Below are 20,870 nucleotides of genomic sequence, written 5' to 3' on the forward strand. Positions count from 1 at the left end.
AATGCAGTAATCTAACGCTGCCTCGATGTTAACAAAGAAATTCATACGAACTTTATTGATTACAAGAAGGCTTTTGATAGAGTTCGACGAGAAGAATTGATACAGATACTGATCTCAAAATAATAGAAATTGATCATAACCAGACAGCCAAGATAAATATAGAGAGAACTAACAGAAGAAATACATATGAAACGTGGAGTAAAACAGGGTTGCATATCATCACCAACAATTTTTAATATATTTTCGGAAGTAATTACCAAGGAAGCACTAGCAGAAGAGGAATCGGTGATTCGAGTAAATTAAGTCCCAGTTAATAAGATAAAATATGATGACGACACTGTTTTAATAGCGGAGAATATAGGAAACTTTCAAAGAATTACAGAAAAGGTAAGAAGAGTCAGTATGAATTTAAATAAAAATAAATACATGCACTTCACGAAGATGCAAGATCAGAATGCACAGTTACAAATTGGAAATAACCACATTGAAAAAGTACAGAAATACAAATATCTAGGGACTTGGATTAATTCGAGAAATGGCAGTACTGAAGAGGTAAAAGTAAGGATTGAAATTGCTCGCAGTGCATTTTATAAAATAAAAAACTTCATTCGATATAAAAATCAAATTTGAAATGTGGATATTGAGAAGTATATCATCAAAATATTATGGACAGATAAAATCGCAAATGAAGAAGTTTCACCCTAAAATCCCGTAAAATAGAGTACCTTGGTTATGTAATGAAGTAACAACGATACAAATTCCAGATATAATTATGCAGGGAAAGAAAGAGGAAAACAGAGGTATAGGACGGCGAAGATTATCATGGCAGCGAAACATAAGAGAGTGGCTTAACTGCACCAAACCAACTGTTTAGAGCAACTGTGGATAAAATACATATCTCTTTTGTAAGTATTTTTATTGTATTATTTCATATCAAATTGGACATCATATTCATTTAGGACAGCGTCAAACAACTCAATTCAATGCATATTTCTTTTTATCTTTATTTTCTTCGTGATTTAATCTTGTTCAGAGTTTTTTTGATGTCAGTTATTGGTATTTAATGTTTATATAGTTCAATAATTGGAGATATTACAATATATGTGTTAACAATACCTCATTATCTGTATCGCAAATGTTAATAAATTGATTGATCACCAAATATTCTATATTTCCTATATTTTGTTTATTAATATAACATAATGTGTTAACGCGGTAATTATGTGTTAACAAATGTTCAAGACACTACATCGTGTATTCGAATATATAAGAAATGAGAAATATAACAAAATAATCTTGGAATAACTCCAAGAAATCCTTCAAAATTTGTTTCGTCCACAACCAGACTACTACAAATTGAAACAACAGTTTGTTTCAATGACGTGCCAAAACATTGACGAAGAGATTATTTAAAATTTTCACACCTAATTATAGGGAGTAGTGTTATTCTTATAAATAACACTGTATAATGTACAGCATTGCACGGAATATCATATAGTCTATTTAATTATTATGTTAGAGTGCCCTCGAACAAACAATGTTACCGGAAATAACTGTTGATGATTTCATTGGAGATGGGAATGCGATATCAGAATAGCTCCATGCTAGAAATTCTAGAGTTGGTAACATAAATACTGAACTTATTATTTACTGCTACTGTAGGTAAAAAGAAATTATATAATTCCTACTTTCTTGCGCTACAGACTCTCAGATGGCATAGCAAGTTGTAGCCGACACCATTTGGTTTTCTTCTGAACTGAATTTACTTTGAGGCTGGAAGTCATTGGAAATTCGTTGAAGATGGTCTAGGTTAATTTCCTATGCGAATATATAAAAAACTTTTGCTTTTGCAACCGTACCACTCTTTGTAGCGAACTATTTTCGATATTTCGATTTATATAGCCTCTCAAGATTACTTAAAAACGAAACAGATGGAGTGACAATCTACAGCCTGAATGAGGGAAAATATCGAAGAAGGAACAGGCGATTGACCTGTCATGGAAGAAAGAAGAAACTTTGGTACCAGCTTGTTCCATCACAAATGAAGGAAAATAATAAGTTTTATCAAATTTCTACAGCTCTTTTTGGTAGTAACTTTTAATTCACAGAATATGTGATTTAACGTTATCTATGTATCAAATATTTTACATTAAATTAAATATGAGTACCGTGTTCCTAGCTTAAACTGCCTACTTCCTTTGCTTTAAAATTACTACCGTTATTCCCAGAGTAACTTGTGAATAGTCTTGTTGCATATATGTCATATAACTATCAGACTTTGAGCTATGATAAATTCAAGTGAAACATCCCTTATTCATGAATAAGATCGTCTCGAAAGGTTAACAGTTATGAATCGAAATTGACCGTCTGGAAACGTTAACAATTATCTATCCAAATTTATCTTTGGGAGGGTTAACAGTTATGAATTGAGAATAACCGTATCTAAACAGTAACAGTTATGTATCGAAATTTATTTTCTAGAAATGTTAACAGTTATAAATAGAAAATGACCGCCTCGAAAGGTTAGCAGTAATATATGGAAATTTACCTTTTCTAAAGACTAATAATTATGAGGTTGACCGTCTAAAAACGTCAACAATTATGTTTCTAAATTTACTTTTTCGGAAAGTTAACAGTTATGAATCGAGAATGACTGTCTGTAAACGTTAACACTTATGCATCTAAATTCACCTTCTGGAAAGGTTAATAGTTATAAATAGGAATTGACCACTTTGAAACGTTAATATTTATGTATCAAAATTTATATTAACCTTTCGAAAGTGTTACCAGTTATGTATCGAAATTTTGAATCTTCTTCGCGTGCTGTTATCATGTTCCATCACTAACTCCATTGTTAACGATTTCCTCAATCCATTTCAAATTGATTTTTTTCAAATCTTACATCAAGTTTCTTATATATTTCTTATTAATCATGAAATTTTTTTAATACGACTCTCAGAAGGCTTATTTTTCGAAAATCACTACATTTTTTAATTTATGCTTTTTGGAATTATCACAATAGTGAACCTCAACCTATCTGGACGAATAATATTATATTTTATTTTGTCCAAGCAGCTCAAGTGTTTCTGGCTGAATATCATCTACTCTGATTTTTGCGCAGTTTATTACCTTGGACACTTCGTCTTCCTTTATACTATAACAATAATATTTCGAGAGAACGCATGAAGTTATATCGCTTATCAATTTTACAAAAAATTAGAGAAATCAACGTTATAAATCGTTAACTTTGCATAGCGGATGAAAAAATCTTTTCTTCCCTAACAACATAAAAAATACGATTCAAAGCCTCGTTATCTCAATCCACAATGTCAATATTATTATGAAGAAAATAAATAATGGAAACTAATGATCAATAATATTTTTCTGAGAATTCACATCTACATTAATAATAAATGAAATGGAAGTTGTACTGATATATTTTTCCGATTATTGAAAGTTATAAGACTTTTTCGTGAATTCCACAAACAAGTAGATTAATGGTTGGCAATAACTGTCGAATCCCACGTGTTTTTAGGAAAATATTTATTTTTGCGAAGAAATAGAATAAAGTGAAGTCAATTGTGTTTAGATCCGTACTTATTTATCTACTCACATATTAGTTACAGATGACAAACTATTGAGTGGCGAGGTGGATTATGTACCATGTCCAATTCTCATCCTTTTTTCATTGATAATGATCGGTGAAAGATTGAGTTAGATTATAATTGCCCATAATACTCACATCAATAATCTTAGTCAACTCAACCTACTTATCAGAAAATTTTTATAATATAAAGGCTCGTCTCAGTATTTAGGAAATAGACTAAGAGGTCATCAATACGATAAAAAAACTAGAACTGCATTAACGAACCATGAAATATCAAAAGACATAAATTAAATTATAAAAATTCAAGTCGAAATGTCGAAATTTATCTTTCTTTTAAAAAATATAAAAAAAACAGAAATTTTAAAACAGAAGAGACCTAAAATCAAGAACACTTAGATACATATTTATATATATATTTACTAGATTTCAACTTCAATTTATTTTCTCTCTAATTTCTTGGATTAGAGTGTTAGTTATGTATTTGTAGAATGGATATAAACATATTAGTAGATATCTCAAAGACATTATTAAAAACGTACTATCTCGAAACGATATTATACCAGGTAGATTGAAATAAACCAATTAATCAATTTAGGGTAAATTTGACTGAGGTTTTTTATATCTTGTCTATCATTCATAGAACATTTATCTCGTTTTATGTATATCATTTCTTTGATTAATAATTTTTGATAGTTCGGGTTTTCAGCTAAGATTTTTGTTTTTTTAAAATCAAATTTGTTAATTTAGAAAAACAGACTTTTTTTAAAAAAGAAAAGAGCTCGTACACGTATTCGCAATTGATGGTTGCTAGATGGCGTGATTCAAATCAACTCCACTGTAGTTTTTGTTACAACACCTAAATTAGACCTTCGACAAATAAATCGTGACAGAATGTCGATTGATAACGACATGAATATGTTGAGAATTCAGAGAAGCTTTTGAGAATAGGCTATACCTTCACATTGGAAGTTACTACAGTACATTTTATGGTGTCAAAGATCTAATAATCTGAGAAGTTTTCTTTAAAAAGATGATAGGTTCCATATATAATGAAAACAATTGTGAAATGATATATTACTCAACATCTCACGCCATTTTAAAGTTTTTAAAATAGTATCTATGGACGTTAAAAAGGTAAAAATGAACTACAATAAAAATTGCGACCCTCCTAGGTTGAAGTTGACCATTTTTACCAATGAATATAAAAATAAGGACTGAATTTATATCAAAACTTTGAAGCCTATTAGAAAATTCAATTATTATGATACAGTATAGCTTAATAAAACTTTTCTGTTCTCTTATTTCGATTGAAAACCGATACAACCCTTTTCAATTGTGGTGAACATCTTCGCATTGTTAATCCAAGTTTATTATTCAAGCTTCTACGAATCCTTGAATCAATTAGAAACCATTCAATCAAACTATCGAATTATCCACTTGAAATAAAGAGCAACTCCATAAATTATTTGTCTTGTACTCAATTTTTAACATAAATAAAGATATTTCTTTATATCTGTACAACAATACAAACAAAAATTGTTGAAGTAAGTTATGCTATACGCCGGTTTTAAGTTAAGAATGAACACCCTAGATATTCTAATAAAGTAGTAACCAATATACAGTTCTGAGTATAATCCCATTGAACACCTGAATGAATGATAACTATTTCATTGAAAATTGACTTTTCCGTCAATCTATTCTCATATAAGGTTGGTGGTTTGAACTCGGGCTTGATTGATAGATTTAGTATAATACCACTACACTACGTCGACCAGTATTAGCCACTGTTTCAAATTATCAATAGCCAACTGCGGTCTCAAACTATAAACGTTCATAACTATTCTACCTTCATTCTCATTTATTCTAACTACCAAGCCAAACCAAACCGAAAGATTATACGAAAGAATCTTTTGGATTGTAATCGAATCGTACTGCAAACATCAAAAGTCCATCTTAAAGAAGAACACAGCTATAGCTAACACGATCATGCCTTTCGGTGGCTATTAGATTTTTCACAGTCTGAATAAAAATTCAAGTGCTTAGGTTAAAACACCTGCGACGCTTGGATCCATTTCAAATCCGATTCGAAATACTTGCATGGGTGTACCTCTTTCGGAATTTTGATATTTTTCAAAAATACCTTACTATGGAATATTAGGAATATATCGAAATCCATTGGATAATAGTAATTACTAAAAGTTTTGAAAATAAGAATATAATAAATGAAGACTCATTGTTTCTAATTGTTTTTTCTTTATTGACCGTTTAAATCTGAAGTTATTTCTTCAATTGTACCAGATCAATGAAAATAAAAATGATCACTTTGAGAAACATAAAATAGAAACAAAGTGTAACTGTTTAAAATTTATAATTATATATTCTGTATTTTTGAAAGATTTAGATTCTGGCGACAAAAAAATAATCTATAAAAAATCCTGAAGGATTTTTTATAGATTCTATTTCTAAAAAATTGATTAGTTCCAAAAATAAATCTTACTAATTATATAAATGATAGGTATGAGGAAGAATGAAAAATTTTTGAAGATAATCGAATAGAATTAACTACGCATTGAAAGCTATGGACGATAGTAACACCAAAAGAAAATAATATTGAGTAAAGGTATATTAAGGTGGTCTAGGTCCATATTATGAATTATCAGCATCTTATTTAATAGAGAAAAGGATGCTTAACAAAAAATTCAAGTTAAAAAACGTAGCTCAAGGTTTATTTACAAGTATTTCAATATACATAATATTTGAAAGTAAATAAAACTGATAACAAGTCATAATAAACGTTTTAATTTTTGAAAGTTTCTGTTTTTAACTCCTGTTTGAATGTACAAAAGAGTTTTCTGTTTTATTCTACATTGTGTAATGGAAATGTTTGCTTTTCTTCTTATTCTTAATGACTATCATGTTATAATCTTCAAATAGTTCAACCTTTTTCGCCGCTGTATAATTAACAGCATTTGAATTTTTTACGAAGCTTTCATCTTGAAGGTAATGAACACTGTTGTTACATATCTCAGAAAGTAATCGAGAGCAAGAGTTTTTGATATGACGAACAGACAGTATTTTCTTCGTTCTTTGCTCAGCAAAATCTTATGTAACCTCCGATGCAAGCTTAGAACAATTACTTCGTACTATTACCGTTGTCAGAATTTATTCTTTGAGCATTTGTCTGTTTATCACTCAGACAGCTTCTCCATTTACCGATGTATCTGCTAGCCGAGACATTTCGATCCATTGATAGGTTTGATGTTTATAAATTATTTTGAAAGAGAATCTTCCAAGCACACAGCAATTTTTCAATCCAACAGACATGATGAATGGCATCTGAAGTGGACCGATGCATTTCGGCAAGTGATCAAAATTTTTATTGTGAATTTAGTTTTCTGTAATCTTCTCTCTCCAAATAGAGAGGTTGTTGAAATTTTTAGAAAATTAGTTACTTACCCCAGCTTGGCGTAGATCAGCTTTTTTCTTAGATTACCTAAATGACATTTTCCTATTTTTACAGATGACATTTCACTTGTAAATCTATGCTATTTCTCATTAACGGCCTCAGAAGAGTACTTAGAAATAGTAATACTTCCTTTCATAATCTAGGTACTTGTCCTATCATTTTACTATAAAATTTGTCACCCCAACACTTGATGAATCCATTTGATAAGCAATCGCGCCCATCAAATTCACGATTTCTCGTCGTCTTTTCCACTTTGTATTCCATGAAATAAACTTTCAATTCAGCTCGATTCCTTACCATCAGGAATTCATGAATTATAGAACCCCTTTTTGCTACAAAATTTTTGGGATTGATTGTTGCAACTCCTGGTACCTCCACTGTAGTATTTTTTATTGTAATTATGTATTTAAGTGAAAATTCATCGGTCATATAGACTTTCACAACTCGTTCTACTTCTAATCATATTATATTTTGTGAAGATCAATTTATCATCGGATTATATATCCAATTAGTTTGAAAAGTATCATCTGACATTTACGAAATTCTATAATCTTAGAAATCCTAGGATAAAGCAGTAGAGGAACAATCTACTCCGCCTCTGAACTGATGGGAAAATCCAACCCAAAAGCTGCTGAAAGCCTACTTTCCACGTACTGGATTATCGGAAAACGTGTCTCCTCCGAGAGAATTCAATAACTGGATGAAGGAAAAGCAACAAATGTCTCTTGCCAAAGGAAATGTGAATAATGTAACGTTCCAGGTACCGTTGAGGTGGTCATTTAAATGAGAAAAAGATTTAACCAGTTTCGATTTTTTTGAAAATAATAAAATCGACTAATGTAATTTGCGAAATGTTTGGGCTTATGTATAAAAAATAAATAAGAGAAATTCAGGAACGTCAACTCTTTATATATTAATGAAAAAGTTGGCATAAAAATCAATTCATGCGAAAAGTTCAGAAACTAATAAAAAAATCTCAGTAAGAAATCGTAAAAAATTCTCTTTTGATTATTTACTGATTTCACTCTACCTGATATAACGACACATATTGAACAGAATCATTTTTGCAGAAGATATTCTGTCTAACATCATAATATGTTTTCCAAATACCTTCCATTTGAGTTTCAAAGTGAATTGAGCTGCTAATCTAACATATAAATTGTTGCCGGAGTTTAAAGGTTCATTTAATACCTATAGGTAAATTGTCTTCATAGAATGCGTTGAGTACTACAGTGAATTTTTTTAAAATCTATTTGGGAAAAAATACCAAACACTATTCATTATTTTTTATTTAAAAATAATAAACACATTTCATGTTAATCGTCTTCTTCGTCGTCAGAATCGCTTTTAATGATTCCCAATTTTTTGGCAACACTCTTAACATTTGCTATCACTTCTTCTTGAACCAAATTGAAGCTCATGGCTAGTAACGAAATTCCAAACAACAAATACAATGAACAGAGCGCTATACTTATAGTAGCTTTATCGCTTCTGCTCACTTCTTTAGCGGGTACCAAATCACCAAATCCGATAGTAGTTAAGGTAATGAAACAGAAATAGGCAGCGTCTAGGTATTCCCATTCTTCCCACGTCATAAACAGATACGCTCCCGCTAAAATATAACTAACAACTAAGAATACACATAACCATATAGGAACTGGCCGAATCCTTGGTTTACCGCTGTCGTAAGGATCGTCACTATAATAATAATCATCATCTGTATCTTCTTCTACATTACGGGTTCGTAGACCGTAACCTAATGGAGTCATCATTCTTGGACTGGGACTCTTTACAGTTGCTGAAAATAAAATATATTTGATCATTCGAAGGAAAACTGTGTTTCTAAAAGAAAGTCTCATTAGATCAGATAATATTTGTATATGGTTAGGATTGTCAATCCGAGTGGAAACGACTTGAATTATGCAACTATCATCAAAGCTCTTAGTTGTAAATAAAGCTTCATTGTTAAAAATATTTGTTAATTTTTGTTAATGAAAATTCATCTTGTTCCACCCGGACTGTTCCTATTAATATTTAAGTATTTAAACTTTTTCCAAAGTAAAATACAATGAATATCTCCGATAAAAATTGATATGAATAACGTTACAGCTTGAGTATGCTAAATATTAACTTACTATTTGGAGAGCGCGATCTCCCTCTTCTTGAAGGTGTAGGTTTTCTAGGTCTTGAGAGAGTGCGATCATCTTTGATAGAATCCAAATCTTCCTCGTCACTTGAAGAAGGTATTCCGGGAGGTTCCAAAAAATTTCTTGATCTCGGCCTGCTTTTGCAACTTCTTGATGTTGATAGATTAGCGAATCTCTTGTCAATTTCAGTTTGCCTAGGTGTGATACCTATAATAAAACTTATAGTCACTTCAGTCACTAGATAAGTAGGTTGTATGGCTTCATACTAGGCGACAAGGAGTGAGTCAAAAATATCGTCATCATCTTAAATTGAAAACGTACCGTATTAGTCAAGTCTTGTTACATAAGTGTGATACGTGAATAAATATCATATAATATATTCTGAAGTGCTTTGGTCAACTCATTGTTTACTTGGTCTTCCTTGTTGCCTTTTCTTTAATTCACCTGAGTCATAATTTGTTTTTGTTAATTTTCGTTAGCTCTTTCTCATTTCATATCCATACAAATTTATTTGTTTCTTTAATGAATTTGTCATTTAATTGATCTATTGCCACGTGTCTTTTCACGTCTTCTTTGCATAGATTTTGTAACTTGTTATGCGGCTTGTTTTCCTTCAAACATTTTGAATATTCCTTTGTTAACGTATTGTAGGACATTAGTTTGTTATCGGCTTCCCATTCCATTCAGAAAAACTCACTAAAACCTCGGAAAGTATTCGAAATCGTCCTGTAAATTTTGGTTGATTTATGATGATATTATTCATCATATTCGCTGGTAAGTTTTTGAATCTTTCTAACTTTGCTTTTTTATTATAGTGCTTAACAAATTATGTTATTTCTATTAATTCCTTTATGTTTCAAACAAATTTTATATAATGGTGTGAATTTTTTATTTATTTGGGGACCACAACGAATAAAATAGAACAGATTTCTGTTTTTTTTATTTGTTAGGGCATAAACCTCTTATTATTCAAATCTCTTTGAGTTACTCTCTCTTTTTTGAGTAATTTCCATCTGTGCTCCCCTTTCTTTCCTCATTTTATTTTTTTCCGTAGTTCTACAGCTTCCAGGTTGGAAGTTCAATAAAGGACTCAACCGGTGCACCACAACACACCAACAAATACAACTCCATCATCCGGGAATCCAGTTGAGGGCTACAACTCCCGTATTTCCATAGAAAAGTCACAGTCTTATAATCAATATACAGAAATTTGAGTTGTTTCTAATACATAACTTATAGCCTCATATACCCTGGCAGGAAACTCTTCTTCAGAAGTGGTATTCGGCGTCAGTTAAAGTATATAAAAACTGGTACTCAGATGGGGTGAACAATTAATATTAAATTGGACGCCACCAGCTTTTTAACGAACGAAGTTAAAAATTGATAAAAAAAGCGGAAAAGCTTGAATTACCTCATAAATTGCATTGAAAATAAAAATTAAACAATTTAAAACTATTTTCGAACACGATTATCCAAATTAATATTCATTACTAAGAGCAATAAAAAAGTTTCAGCAACAAATTCGCATCTGAACAAAAAGAGCTTATGTCCTAACATATGAAAAAACTGAATTGATATATTTTTAAATATAACCAAACAAGAATCTGTTCTGTTCTATTCGTTCTGTTCCCCAAATGAAGTCATATAAAAACATTAAGATAATTGGAATTTTTGTGAGCACAATATAAAAAGCGAAGAAAAACTTAACAGTGAATATAAAGAATAAAATCACCACAAATTTATTAAAATTTAATTTTACTTTAAGTGAAGATAGATAAAGGAAGAATTCAAATCCATTTCGGGTTTTATTGAATTTCTCTAATGGAGTGGGAGGTCGGTAACAAATTAATTTCTTCAAAAGCTCGAAAGTTAGAATAAATAAATCCGAAGTGAATATTCAAAATGTTTGAAAAAAAAACGTAACAAGCCCAATGGCATGATACAAACTGTTCTTTATTCGTTGTGTTCTTTTGGATACGCAGTTAATGCGAATTTATAATTTTTTGAATAATTTTATTTGCTGCTGAAACTCTTTTTATTGTTAACAGCAATAAATATTAATTTGGACAATCGTATTCGGGGATAGTTTTAGTTTGTTCTCAAGGTGTTTCCAGCTTTTTTTATTTACTTTTCACGTTTTTGTCAATTGTTCACCCCACCAGTAATTTATATACTTTAACTGAGACAGAAGACCACTTCCTGAGAATTCTTTTGTACACCAGTTATCTGTTCCTAATAGAATTTTTCCTTCAATTTTTTCATTGTTTTATTTCCTACCAAAAAAATAGCAACTCGCTCAAACTGTCGCCCATTTAGCCCCTTCTATAATTAGGAGCTCTTCTCATATTCATTGTCCTATCTCTACCTGGAATATTACTACTTCTCATTACTTTTACAGCTGATATTCGTATTTCCCTCATTTTTCTGACGTTTCCATATTTCTATCATATTTAGACATTATTTTTTGCAGTTCTAGATTGTTCAGTCTTCTGAATACAATCGATTCTTCACTAGTTCACTTGGCTTTTATAATAAGAACCTTCTACATCGAGCTCTACCCACAACTTGTTCCAATTCTCAAATCTTCACCAAATAATGAAAATTAAATATCTCATTTCTGGATGAAAGAATTTTTGTGTGCAGCATTTACTCACACTATCTCCATTTCAACTAAATGTCTCATATCGATATGTATTTAAACTATAATTTTACTGTAATCATGTTGTCATAATTTTCATTTTCATGGATGTTATTATATTACCACTAACTTCCTTCAAGTTGAAAAAAATTTCAAAGGAATTGACGATTCTGCCATTGCCCTAATCAACATCATTATTTGCATAAAGTACAATTGTAAACGATAAGCCAAGAAGATGTAATAACGGTTTTCTACTGTCAGTCTATACTGTTCCTCTTTTAAACAGAAATGTGCTGAAGAAAAAATTTTTGACATCATTCTTGACCATCTGAAGGCATATGACATAGCTGATGATAGAAAAAAAGTATCCATGAATACTGGAAGGAGTGTATTGCTAGTCAAAGCAATACTTTTAACAAGATTGTTATTCGGTTTCAATAAATACCAGATTTTTGATCATGTCTCGTATCTGCCTTTATTATAAGCTAAATACAATAAAACAGCGAAAACCAAACATGTTTTGAATAATAAATGAAAATCAGAAGCCGTTGTTCGACGCGTTTACTTGAAGAATCTGTTATAAAATACTCATTTGAATAAAATGATGATAATAATAATCTAAAGATTGAGATAATTATATGTAGATAGAATTAAGTGGGTATTAATGGTAAATCATATTCAAAAAAAACACGCATGTTAGCTGATTTTTTAATTGTCTAAGACAATTTTTTTCATGACCAGCATAGTTTTCTTCTATGTTCAAGTCAAATGCTACTTACGGTAATTAATAGTTGTCCACTACATGCAGCTTCCGTTAATTTTGTTTGATTCTCAAATAAAAAATAAAATCTGATGAGAAGAAATTGTTACAAATCTGGAAATTATTAAGAAAGTCCTAGGAGGTTCTGGTGTTGTTAGTAAAAAAACAATCCAGGGTATTTTACCTTTACCTGGTATCGTCCTGGTAAACCCACCGTCTTTACCTACGACATACTTATTGAACAGAATAGGAGTATTATCCAACAACATAGGATCAAGTTCGATTGCAGTTTCTTTCACTGACTTCTTTCTATCTAATGAATAACCCCTGAGAGGCGGGATGTGGTTTTGAGGATTATGGTTGGAAATTGTAGACGTTCGACTTATTTTTCTTTCTTTTTCGTCATGTTTCATGTATCTACTTGTCCTAGAACGGGGAAAACTCAAACTTCTAGATGGTATTTCATCCAAATATCTGTAAAAGAGAAATTTATGAAAATTAGTAGTTCATTGCAGTTCGAACTATTCGTGATATCTGATATATAATAAGAGTTTTTTGCAATTTTGAAAAAAAAACATCAACCTTTATTACACACTGAATCACTGATTGCCTGTGAGTATAGTTTGTACTTGTGATAGATCACTTTTCATAGAAAATGTTTCTACAATATAAAACAAGATGAAATATATATAAAGGATGAAAATGGTAGAATTTTAACAGAAGGAAAAATAATGAAAATAGTGAAGTCATAATTTATGCAACTACTGATAGGAACAGAAGATAATAATGACCTCAATAAAGAAGCTGATAAATAAATAAAAAAGGAGACCACGTTCTAAATAAAGAAAATATAATGAGTGAAGAAGTTATAGAAGCTATCAAATGGCTAAAAAATGAAAAAGCTGCGGGCTGCGACAAAGTAACACCTGAAATGTTGAAAGCTCTTGAAGGGAGTGGTATAGATCTATTCACAAAAAAAAAGGAACATAGCTTGTAATACTGTAAAGATACCAAAATACTGGAAAGTAACATTGTTACCACCCATTTATAAGTTAAGAAATAACAAGCATTCAAACAACCAAAGAGAAATAACGTCGATAAAAGTTTAGGTAGAAAATACACTAAATGATGCACACAGTGGATTCCATTAAACAAATTATAGATGAAGATGCATTATGTGAATTTATTGATATGGAGCAAGCTTTCGACAGAGTACGGAGGGAGGGTGAAAAAATGGGAAATTCAGAAAGAAGATTTTGACTTACGAAATGCAATCGTGAGCTTATATAAACGAAATATGAACCATTTTATTAGTAAAAACCTAATTTCATAGGCTTTGTAACCACAAAATGAGTGAGACAATGTAGGGGATTGAGTCCATTACTTTTCAACACGTTTTTTAGATGATATAATAAATATCTGCTCATCCAATTCAAAGAATGTGTGCGTTGGAAACAAAAAGCTGCAAATCGTGAAATATCTCAAGAAGCTTATTCTGATGTTAAAGTCCTTCGACATTTGAAACAACACACAAAGCAGTTTGGTATAAGAATAAATGTAAAAAAGACTGCAGTAATGGCATCCAAACAAAAAATGATAAGCATAGAATTAAAGAGACATATCGTTAAAACGGTGAGCACATTTAAATACCTTGGAACAGAAATAGGAAACACAGGCAATGAAGACGCAGAAATTGCCAAGAGAATTAAACATTCCTTAAAAACGTATAACGGCATAAACAACTCTCTGTTAAATAAAATAGTAGTTACAAGAAATACTAAACTAAATATTTAGATCTACTTTGTCTTTACCACGGTTTCGTTTTGTAGGGTAATTTTGCAGAATATTGTGGTCAATTTTACACACCCTTTAAGCAATGCACTTTTAGTTTATCGTGGTCACCAACGGTTCCAAAAATTCAAACTTAATGGCCAAAATTGATACAAATAAACCCATTGTAAAAGTGAAACCACTTAGCAAAGAACAAATAGATCCAGCATCGATGTCATTTTCAATTTAAGGAAATCTGAAGATCATAATAATAACTAACGAGTGATTTTTTTGCTGGTATCTTTTTGACAACACTGTTTTTGGCAGATCACGCGTGAATCGTGTCATTGTCAAACTTGTTCAGTTTGGTCTAACATTTGGTGAATGGTAGCTGGCAAAGTTGGGGGAGATCCACTTTTTTATCGAAAAATTGTGTTCAGCGACGAAGCTCATTTCTGGTTGAATGGATACGCCAACAAACAAAATTGCCGCATCTGTAGTGAAGACCAGCCAGAAGCATTACAAGAGCTACCGATTCATCCCGAAAAAGTCACTGTTTGGTGTGGATTATGAGCCGGTGGCATCATCGGTCTATACTTCTTCAAAAGCGGCCGGAACGTTACTGTGATTGGCGAGCGCTACCGCGTGATGATTGACGATTTTTTTGTCCAAAATGGAATTGGAGATTCCTGACATGTGGTTTCAACAAGACAGTGCCACATTCCGCACGGCACGGGAAACAATAGCCGAATTGAGAACTGCCTTCTGTGAACAATTCATCTCACGTTTGAGGCCCGTCAATTGGTCGACTACATCGCGTGATTTAACGCTTTTGGACTATTTCTTGTGTAGCCATGTTAAGGCTAATGTCTAGAGGGATAAACCAGCATTTATTGACGCACTGGAAGCCAATATTGAAGCTTTTATTCGTGAAATACTGAAGGAAATGTGACAAAATTAGACTGTGCGCATGGGCTATCTTAAGCGGAGCCGCGGCCAATATTTGTATAAAATCTTCGTTAAATATTAAATTATACTGATCGTTCTATCGATTTCAATCAAGATTTCATAAATTTTTTTGTGGTTTTTTCAAAATATACTTCTTAAAAAATCACTGATTACCTGAATGCTCTATAATTATATATCTGATCCAAGCATCCATATTTCTTGCAAAATGAATCCAAAATACATTTTATATAAAATAGTAATTGCCTAAATTTCATATTCAAACGAACAGAATGTTGGACAAATTGTATAAGTATATTGAGGAAAACAGAATGGACTTACAGTTGAAAATATAAAGCTGCACTACCTGGGGCATATGATGCATGGCAAGCAATGTTATATTTAGTAAATCAATGGAAAATAGTAGACAAAATACGAATTTCATAATTGAACAATTCGAGAAAAGGTTTGTTACAGTTTGGGGTTTTTAAAGTGGAAGAGGGTCATCAAAATATGTCAATATAATTTTGAAATATAAAAGCTTCATAATAACAACTGTTTTATATTTTGATTTTCGGAGAAATGAGGATCTACTCGAGTCAATTTCAAACGCAGGTAAGCAATTCACAAGATACAAAGAAGCAGAATATTTTCTTGTAACTTAAGAAATCTAATTTTCCAATTCAGTGCGTTTTGCAGATTTCAAAATAAAGCTGCTACCTATATGAAATCCCAGCGAATTGTATTAAAAAAGTACGAAAATAATCTGCTTATATACATCCTGATATATCTGCGTGCTTTCTAAACATATAACTACACTCGCAAATCTAATTTTTCCAAAGATAAAATGTCGTTATCTGACAAATTTCATAGCACATAAATAAAAAGTTCACTAGACTTTTCATAATATTTATAAGATTAATGATGATTACTTTATGACATGTTATATACAATTACTTTCAGTACTCACTTATTCTATTCATAGATTGAAAAATTGAATATTGGGAATATTAGTTAAATTCTGGCGCGAACCGATATTTCAAGAAAATGTATAATGAGGACAATAAATACTGATAATCTGGAAATTAGATCAAGGAATTATTGAACACCATTTATCGAATCAAAAATTGGACTGATATTGATGAGTTATTTAATCCAGCCAATGGGCTTGTAAAATTGAAAAAAGACTCGAAAATGTGTGTAGAACGTGATAGACTTAGTTTCAGCTGGATACGAGATACTTAATGTGGGATTTGGTTTTATTTGGGATGACTTTGATACAGAAATATTTCTCTCTATGGAGCTTTGGTTGTTTTCGTCGTAATTAGCACAGGATTGGTAGATATTTCTAGCGGATAAAAGCAATGTTAATATCTTTATTGCCGGGATGAAAAAGAATTACACGAGATAAATAACTTAAATCACAACTTTGAAAAACTATATATTAACAGAAAATATAAATAAATGAAATGGTTTCATTTGCATGTTTAGACTATATAGAACACTCTATGCGTCTTTATTCCCTCTTAAATACTAAACTTATTGTATGTAAAACGACAAATAAAAGGGTAAGTAATTTGATAAGTTAATGGAACTTCAAGTGTCTAAGGAATATATAGAACCAATTAAGTAAGACGTTGGGGACGGTCAGTCTACAATAAATCTTAACGAATACGAATAGTAAGTAGAAGTTACATAGGTAGATTTACGATTCTTCATAGTCACATTGATATAAGACAGAAACTAGGTAATCCGAGACGATACGTTAATGGAGGATAAAATTAGAGACATATTCTATAACTTAATATATGGGTAACAGATTTTAAATAGTTCAAATCAGGAGTGGCGAGATAATTCAAGTCTCTGCCTTAAGCATAGAGTGAACGTTCTGTTGTCAAGTATAAGAAAGTTATAATCAAGGTACGTACGTAGTTTGTTCTAAATCGTGTGCATTTTGGCACTAAAATGACTCTATATCAGAATTATATAAAGTATTCGTTTAGTTGTATCGTTAACTTCCACCAGTTTTCCATTTCATGTACTATCTAGCACAACGCGATAAATTATAAAATATACAATCAGAGTTTATTGTTAAATGCTTAAATACAAAACTGAAAAACGCCAAAATCAACAGTCGAAACCAAACGAAATATGTTTTTTTATATGTATGTTCCTTGGCGCACCTTAGCGTCACTTTGATTCCTTACCGGGGTTACTAAGAATACATTTACTAGTAAAATTTACTGACTTTGTCGAGCGTATATATTTTAAGCGGTTCTTCAAGACTCAGTCAGGTATATTAATTTTGTGGTTTAAAGTTTCCAAATTCTATGAGTTGAGTGATGTCAATTACGAAATTTTTCACCAAATTAGGGGAAAAGTCATCGGTAATCGGTCAAAATTTGAAAGAAGTTTAGGTACGGAGAGAGTCGATGAACCGAATATAGAGCACACATCAGAAAATGTTATGCGTTCACGGAGGTTAATCTGTTTGGCTTTGTGCTAATATTGCAGCCATGCTACTAAAGCTACAGGTTGATTCTTCCCATCGGAAAAGCGCCAGAGCATTCATTATTAAGATTCCATCAGTTTTTGGCTATTAGTTAGAAAGCAATGATTCCACACTATCCATACAGCACATATCTGACTCCATCAAAATTCTGGCCATTTCCTAAAATGGAAAGAAATCTGTATGAATCATTTGAGTTAATTCACAATTAGAAGAGGACAGTTTGGAAAAGTTATTACAGACAGGCCTCCAAACTTGCTACCTGAATTGGGAGGAGCGGTGGAGCCATTTTTTGGCATACTAGGGTAGTTACTATGAAGAAGTTACTGCTTGAGATATACCACTTTCTGTAAGTACAAAATTTATAACCAAATTCTCGTTATTTAGCTGCCCCGCCTCATAACCAGAATCCTAAGTGTGGATTAAGATCCAGACCCTGGAAAACTAATGGTTCAATAAGAAGTGATTGGAAGTTATGAAAAAGTTATCATATTACTACCAAATGTTATATTCACTAAATGGAACGGAAAACAGATAATATGATACAATTATCCAGTTAGTCAACCAGCCTCGCACACTTTTTCAAATGTACTGACTTTTTTACATTTTTCTTGGTATTATTGTGCCTAAAAGATAATGACTTCTATGCCTATTTAATGAGTGATGTTTTTATATCTGACCTATAAAACTCCTCAATAATCTAGGTCTCAATTGATAATGGAACTTTTAGATTCAAATCCGTATTTTTCAAGGTTAGTTATTACAAACAAACCTAAGAATAATCCAATTTTTCTACGAGGTACGATAGAAAATACGGTGAACTGTTATTTATTGCAGCACTTACTGACGTTTTTTAACTTTGGACCAGTTCTGAATTGTCATTGCTTTAGTAAAAGGAGCTTCGATCTTCAGTATTTGATTTTCATGACTTTAACCCCTAAAAGTCTCTCTACTTGTCCACATCGTCTTCACTTATATGTTTTCCACATTAAGACTTACAGCTCTAGCCGAGAATGATTCATAAGAAACTTTTCTTGATACAGTTCCTGACAGGACAGAAGACCACAACAGTACAAATAATAATCATCTAGAAAAAAAAACTTGCAGAAAACTTCCTGTTACGGCATGTTTAACAATTTTATAAGTAAAAATTCAAAGGGGCGTTTGGCAATAGGAAAATCTGCGAAAAAGAAGACACCCGCTATTTTTCCCCAATTAAAATTCAAATATACTGACCACTAATTTGTTTAAATGAACAATTTACGATGATTTCTCAACACTTCCAAATAGATCAATTCTAATTTCATGGTAATTTTATGGTACCGGTTTACTTAATTTCCAAAATGTTTGAGTAGCACCTCGTATCATAATATATTAAAATAAGTGAATACCACTATCTGAAGTGAATGAACTATATTGCTAACAGACTGTAATTTCTTTATTTGGATTTATACTCACCTCAATTCAGTATCTGAGTGTGATATTGGACCTCCCAAATCCCCATATCGTTTCAAATAAGCCCTTGGAGGACCAGTGTATCTCTGACCTTTAAACGATCTTGAATATCCTCTCCTATGAATGAATAACAAGTAATTGAGTATAACTAAAAAAAATGTACGGCGTGGTTACTGAGTATATAGTTTTTGAATATGAACAATCATTTTTTTAGTTGGATCTTAATATTGAATGACAAAGGAAAACGGGCAAACCCTCAAATGAGCAAAAGACAGCCAATAAATTCCTAACAAATAAGCAATCACCTAACCGAAATGGCTTAGATTGGCAGTTATCAATGCAGAATACGCGCACATAATTCTTGAGACTGATAAATACTTTTTCAAGAAAGAACAGAGACAAAGAAAAGATGAAACTGGAGAAGAAAAATGGATGAAAGAAAGCATTGAATGACAGTAATATAACTTCAGATTATAGAAAAGATCTTATAACAAGAAATAGGGAGCAAAGCGAACGAAAGGTCAGGAGAAAAGATGTATGTAATAGTAATTGCATATTACAACAACCCCTACGAAAGTCTTGTTTGTAATAGCTGAACTATTACTAATACACCTGTTGCTACTAAGAGATGAAAAGATCGATATGTCTCACGAATAGTGATGCATTTTTTGTTGAGAATTATATAATCCGTCCAAAAACTCAAATTTTTTGGTGACTTAGGATCGAAGGATATTTTTGATATTTTCTTTGAAAACTTTGAACGCGTATTTGAAAGCTGGATTCACAAGAGAATATTATAAATATGATAATGCTCGCTATAAAATTGAAGAGTAGCACTAACTCGAATCTTGATGATCCTTTAAGGGATTTTCCTCTCTTCATCTTTTTAGGTTTCTTCTGACACATGTAACAACAAACTCTCCAATACAAAAATCTGAAAGAACTAGCCATAATATCACCGATGTTGGATAAACAGAGCAGCATCAATGGAATACCCAATATCGCATAAAATATGGTAACGACCTTACCCCAAGTAGTTTTCGGAGAGATGTGTCCATATCCTGAAACAAAACGGGTTGTGAAAAAAAAAACTTCAAGTGACTCAAACCCAATATTATAAAAAATACCGTTATGTCATATTATTATTTTGAGATAAATGTAAATAAAGCTACAGATAAAATTAAATTTCATTATAGAGAAGAAAACCACAATGAGTAACAAAATTATAGGTGATAGTAATAAGTAAGAATTAGTATATAAGTCCATAGCAGTAGAGTAGAAGCCACTTTCCAGTAAATATGCCCTCAAATTATTGCGGAATGCAGGGAAAGATGATATCAATTTAATTTCAATTGGCAAGTGATTGTGCATTTTTTGCATTGTAAAATATTGAGCCCTTAACTAATTCTGAACGTGAAGTAGGTAGGTAAAGGTCGTGTTCAGCGTTCCTAAGTGGATAGCCGGTCAACTATCTTTCTGAAATTGGAGAAGTGTGTTTACGAATTCGGCATAGGGATTCGAAGATGAATAAGGAAGGAAGAGTCAGAATTTTTAATCTTTTGAAGAAGTCCCG

The 20,870-nt window shown here is 31.6% G+C and overlaps 1 protein-coding gene across 4 annotated transcripts in view; it reads right to left on the minus strand.

Moving 5' to 3' along the window:
- Positions 1-8,317: 8,317 nt before the first annotated feature.
- Positions 8,318-20,870, minus strand: part of LOC130898746 (uncharacterized) — a 53,429-nt gene continuing 40,876 nt past the window's right edge. For 2 of the 4 annotated variants that reach the window (XM_057808235.1, XM_057808234.1), the window contains exons 4-8: positions 20,139-20,358; positions 19,301-19,414; positions 12,809-13,092; positions 9,209-9,427; positions 8,324-8,871 (exon numbers count right to left, since the gene is read on the minus strand). In XM_057808235.1, coding sequence (XP_057664218.1) covers positions 8,390-8,871; positions 9,209-9,427; positions 12,809-13,092; positions 19,301-19,414; positions 20,139-20,358 — 1,319 coding nt within the window. In that variant the 3' untranslated portion in view covers positions 8,324-8,389. Of the gene's footprint in view, positions 8,872-9,208; positions 9,428-12,802; positions 13,093-19,300; positions 19,415-20,138; positions 20,359-20,870 lie in introns of all 4 variants that reach the window. The other 2 variants (XM_057808233.1, XM_057808232.1) reach the window with 2 other exon arrangements.

The sequence above is a fragment of the Diorhabda carinulata genome, chromosome 10 (assembly GCF_026250575.1).
Source record: "Diorhabda carinulata isolate Delta chromosome 10, icDioCari1.1, whole genome shotgun sequence".
Lineage (NCBI taxonomy): Eukaryota > Metazoa > Arthropoda > Insecta > Coleoptera > Chrysomelidae > Diorhabda > Diorhabda carinulata.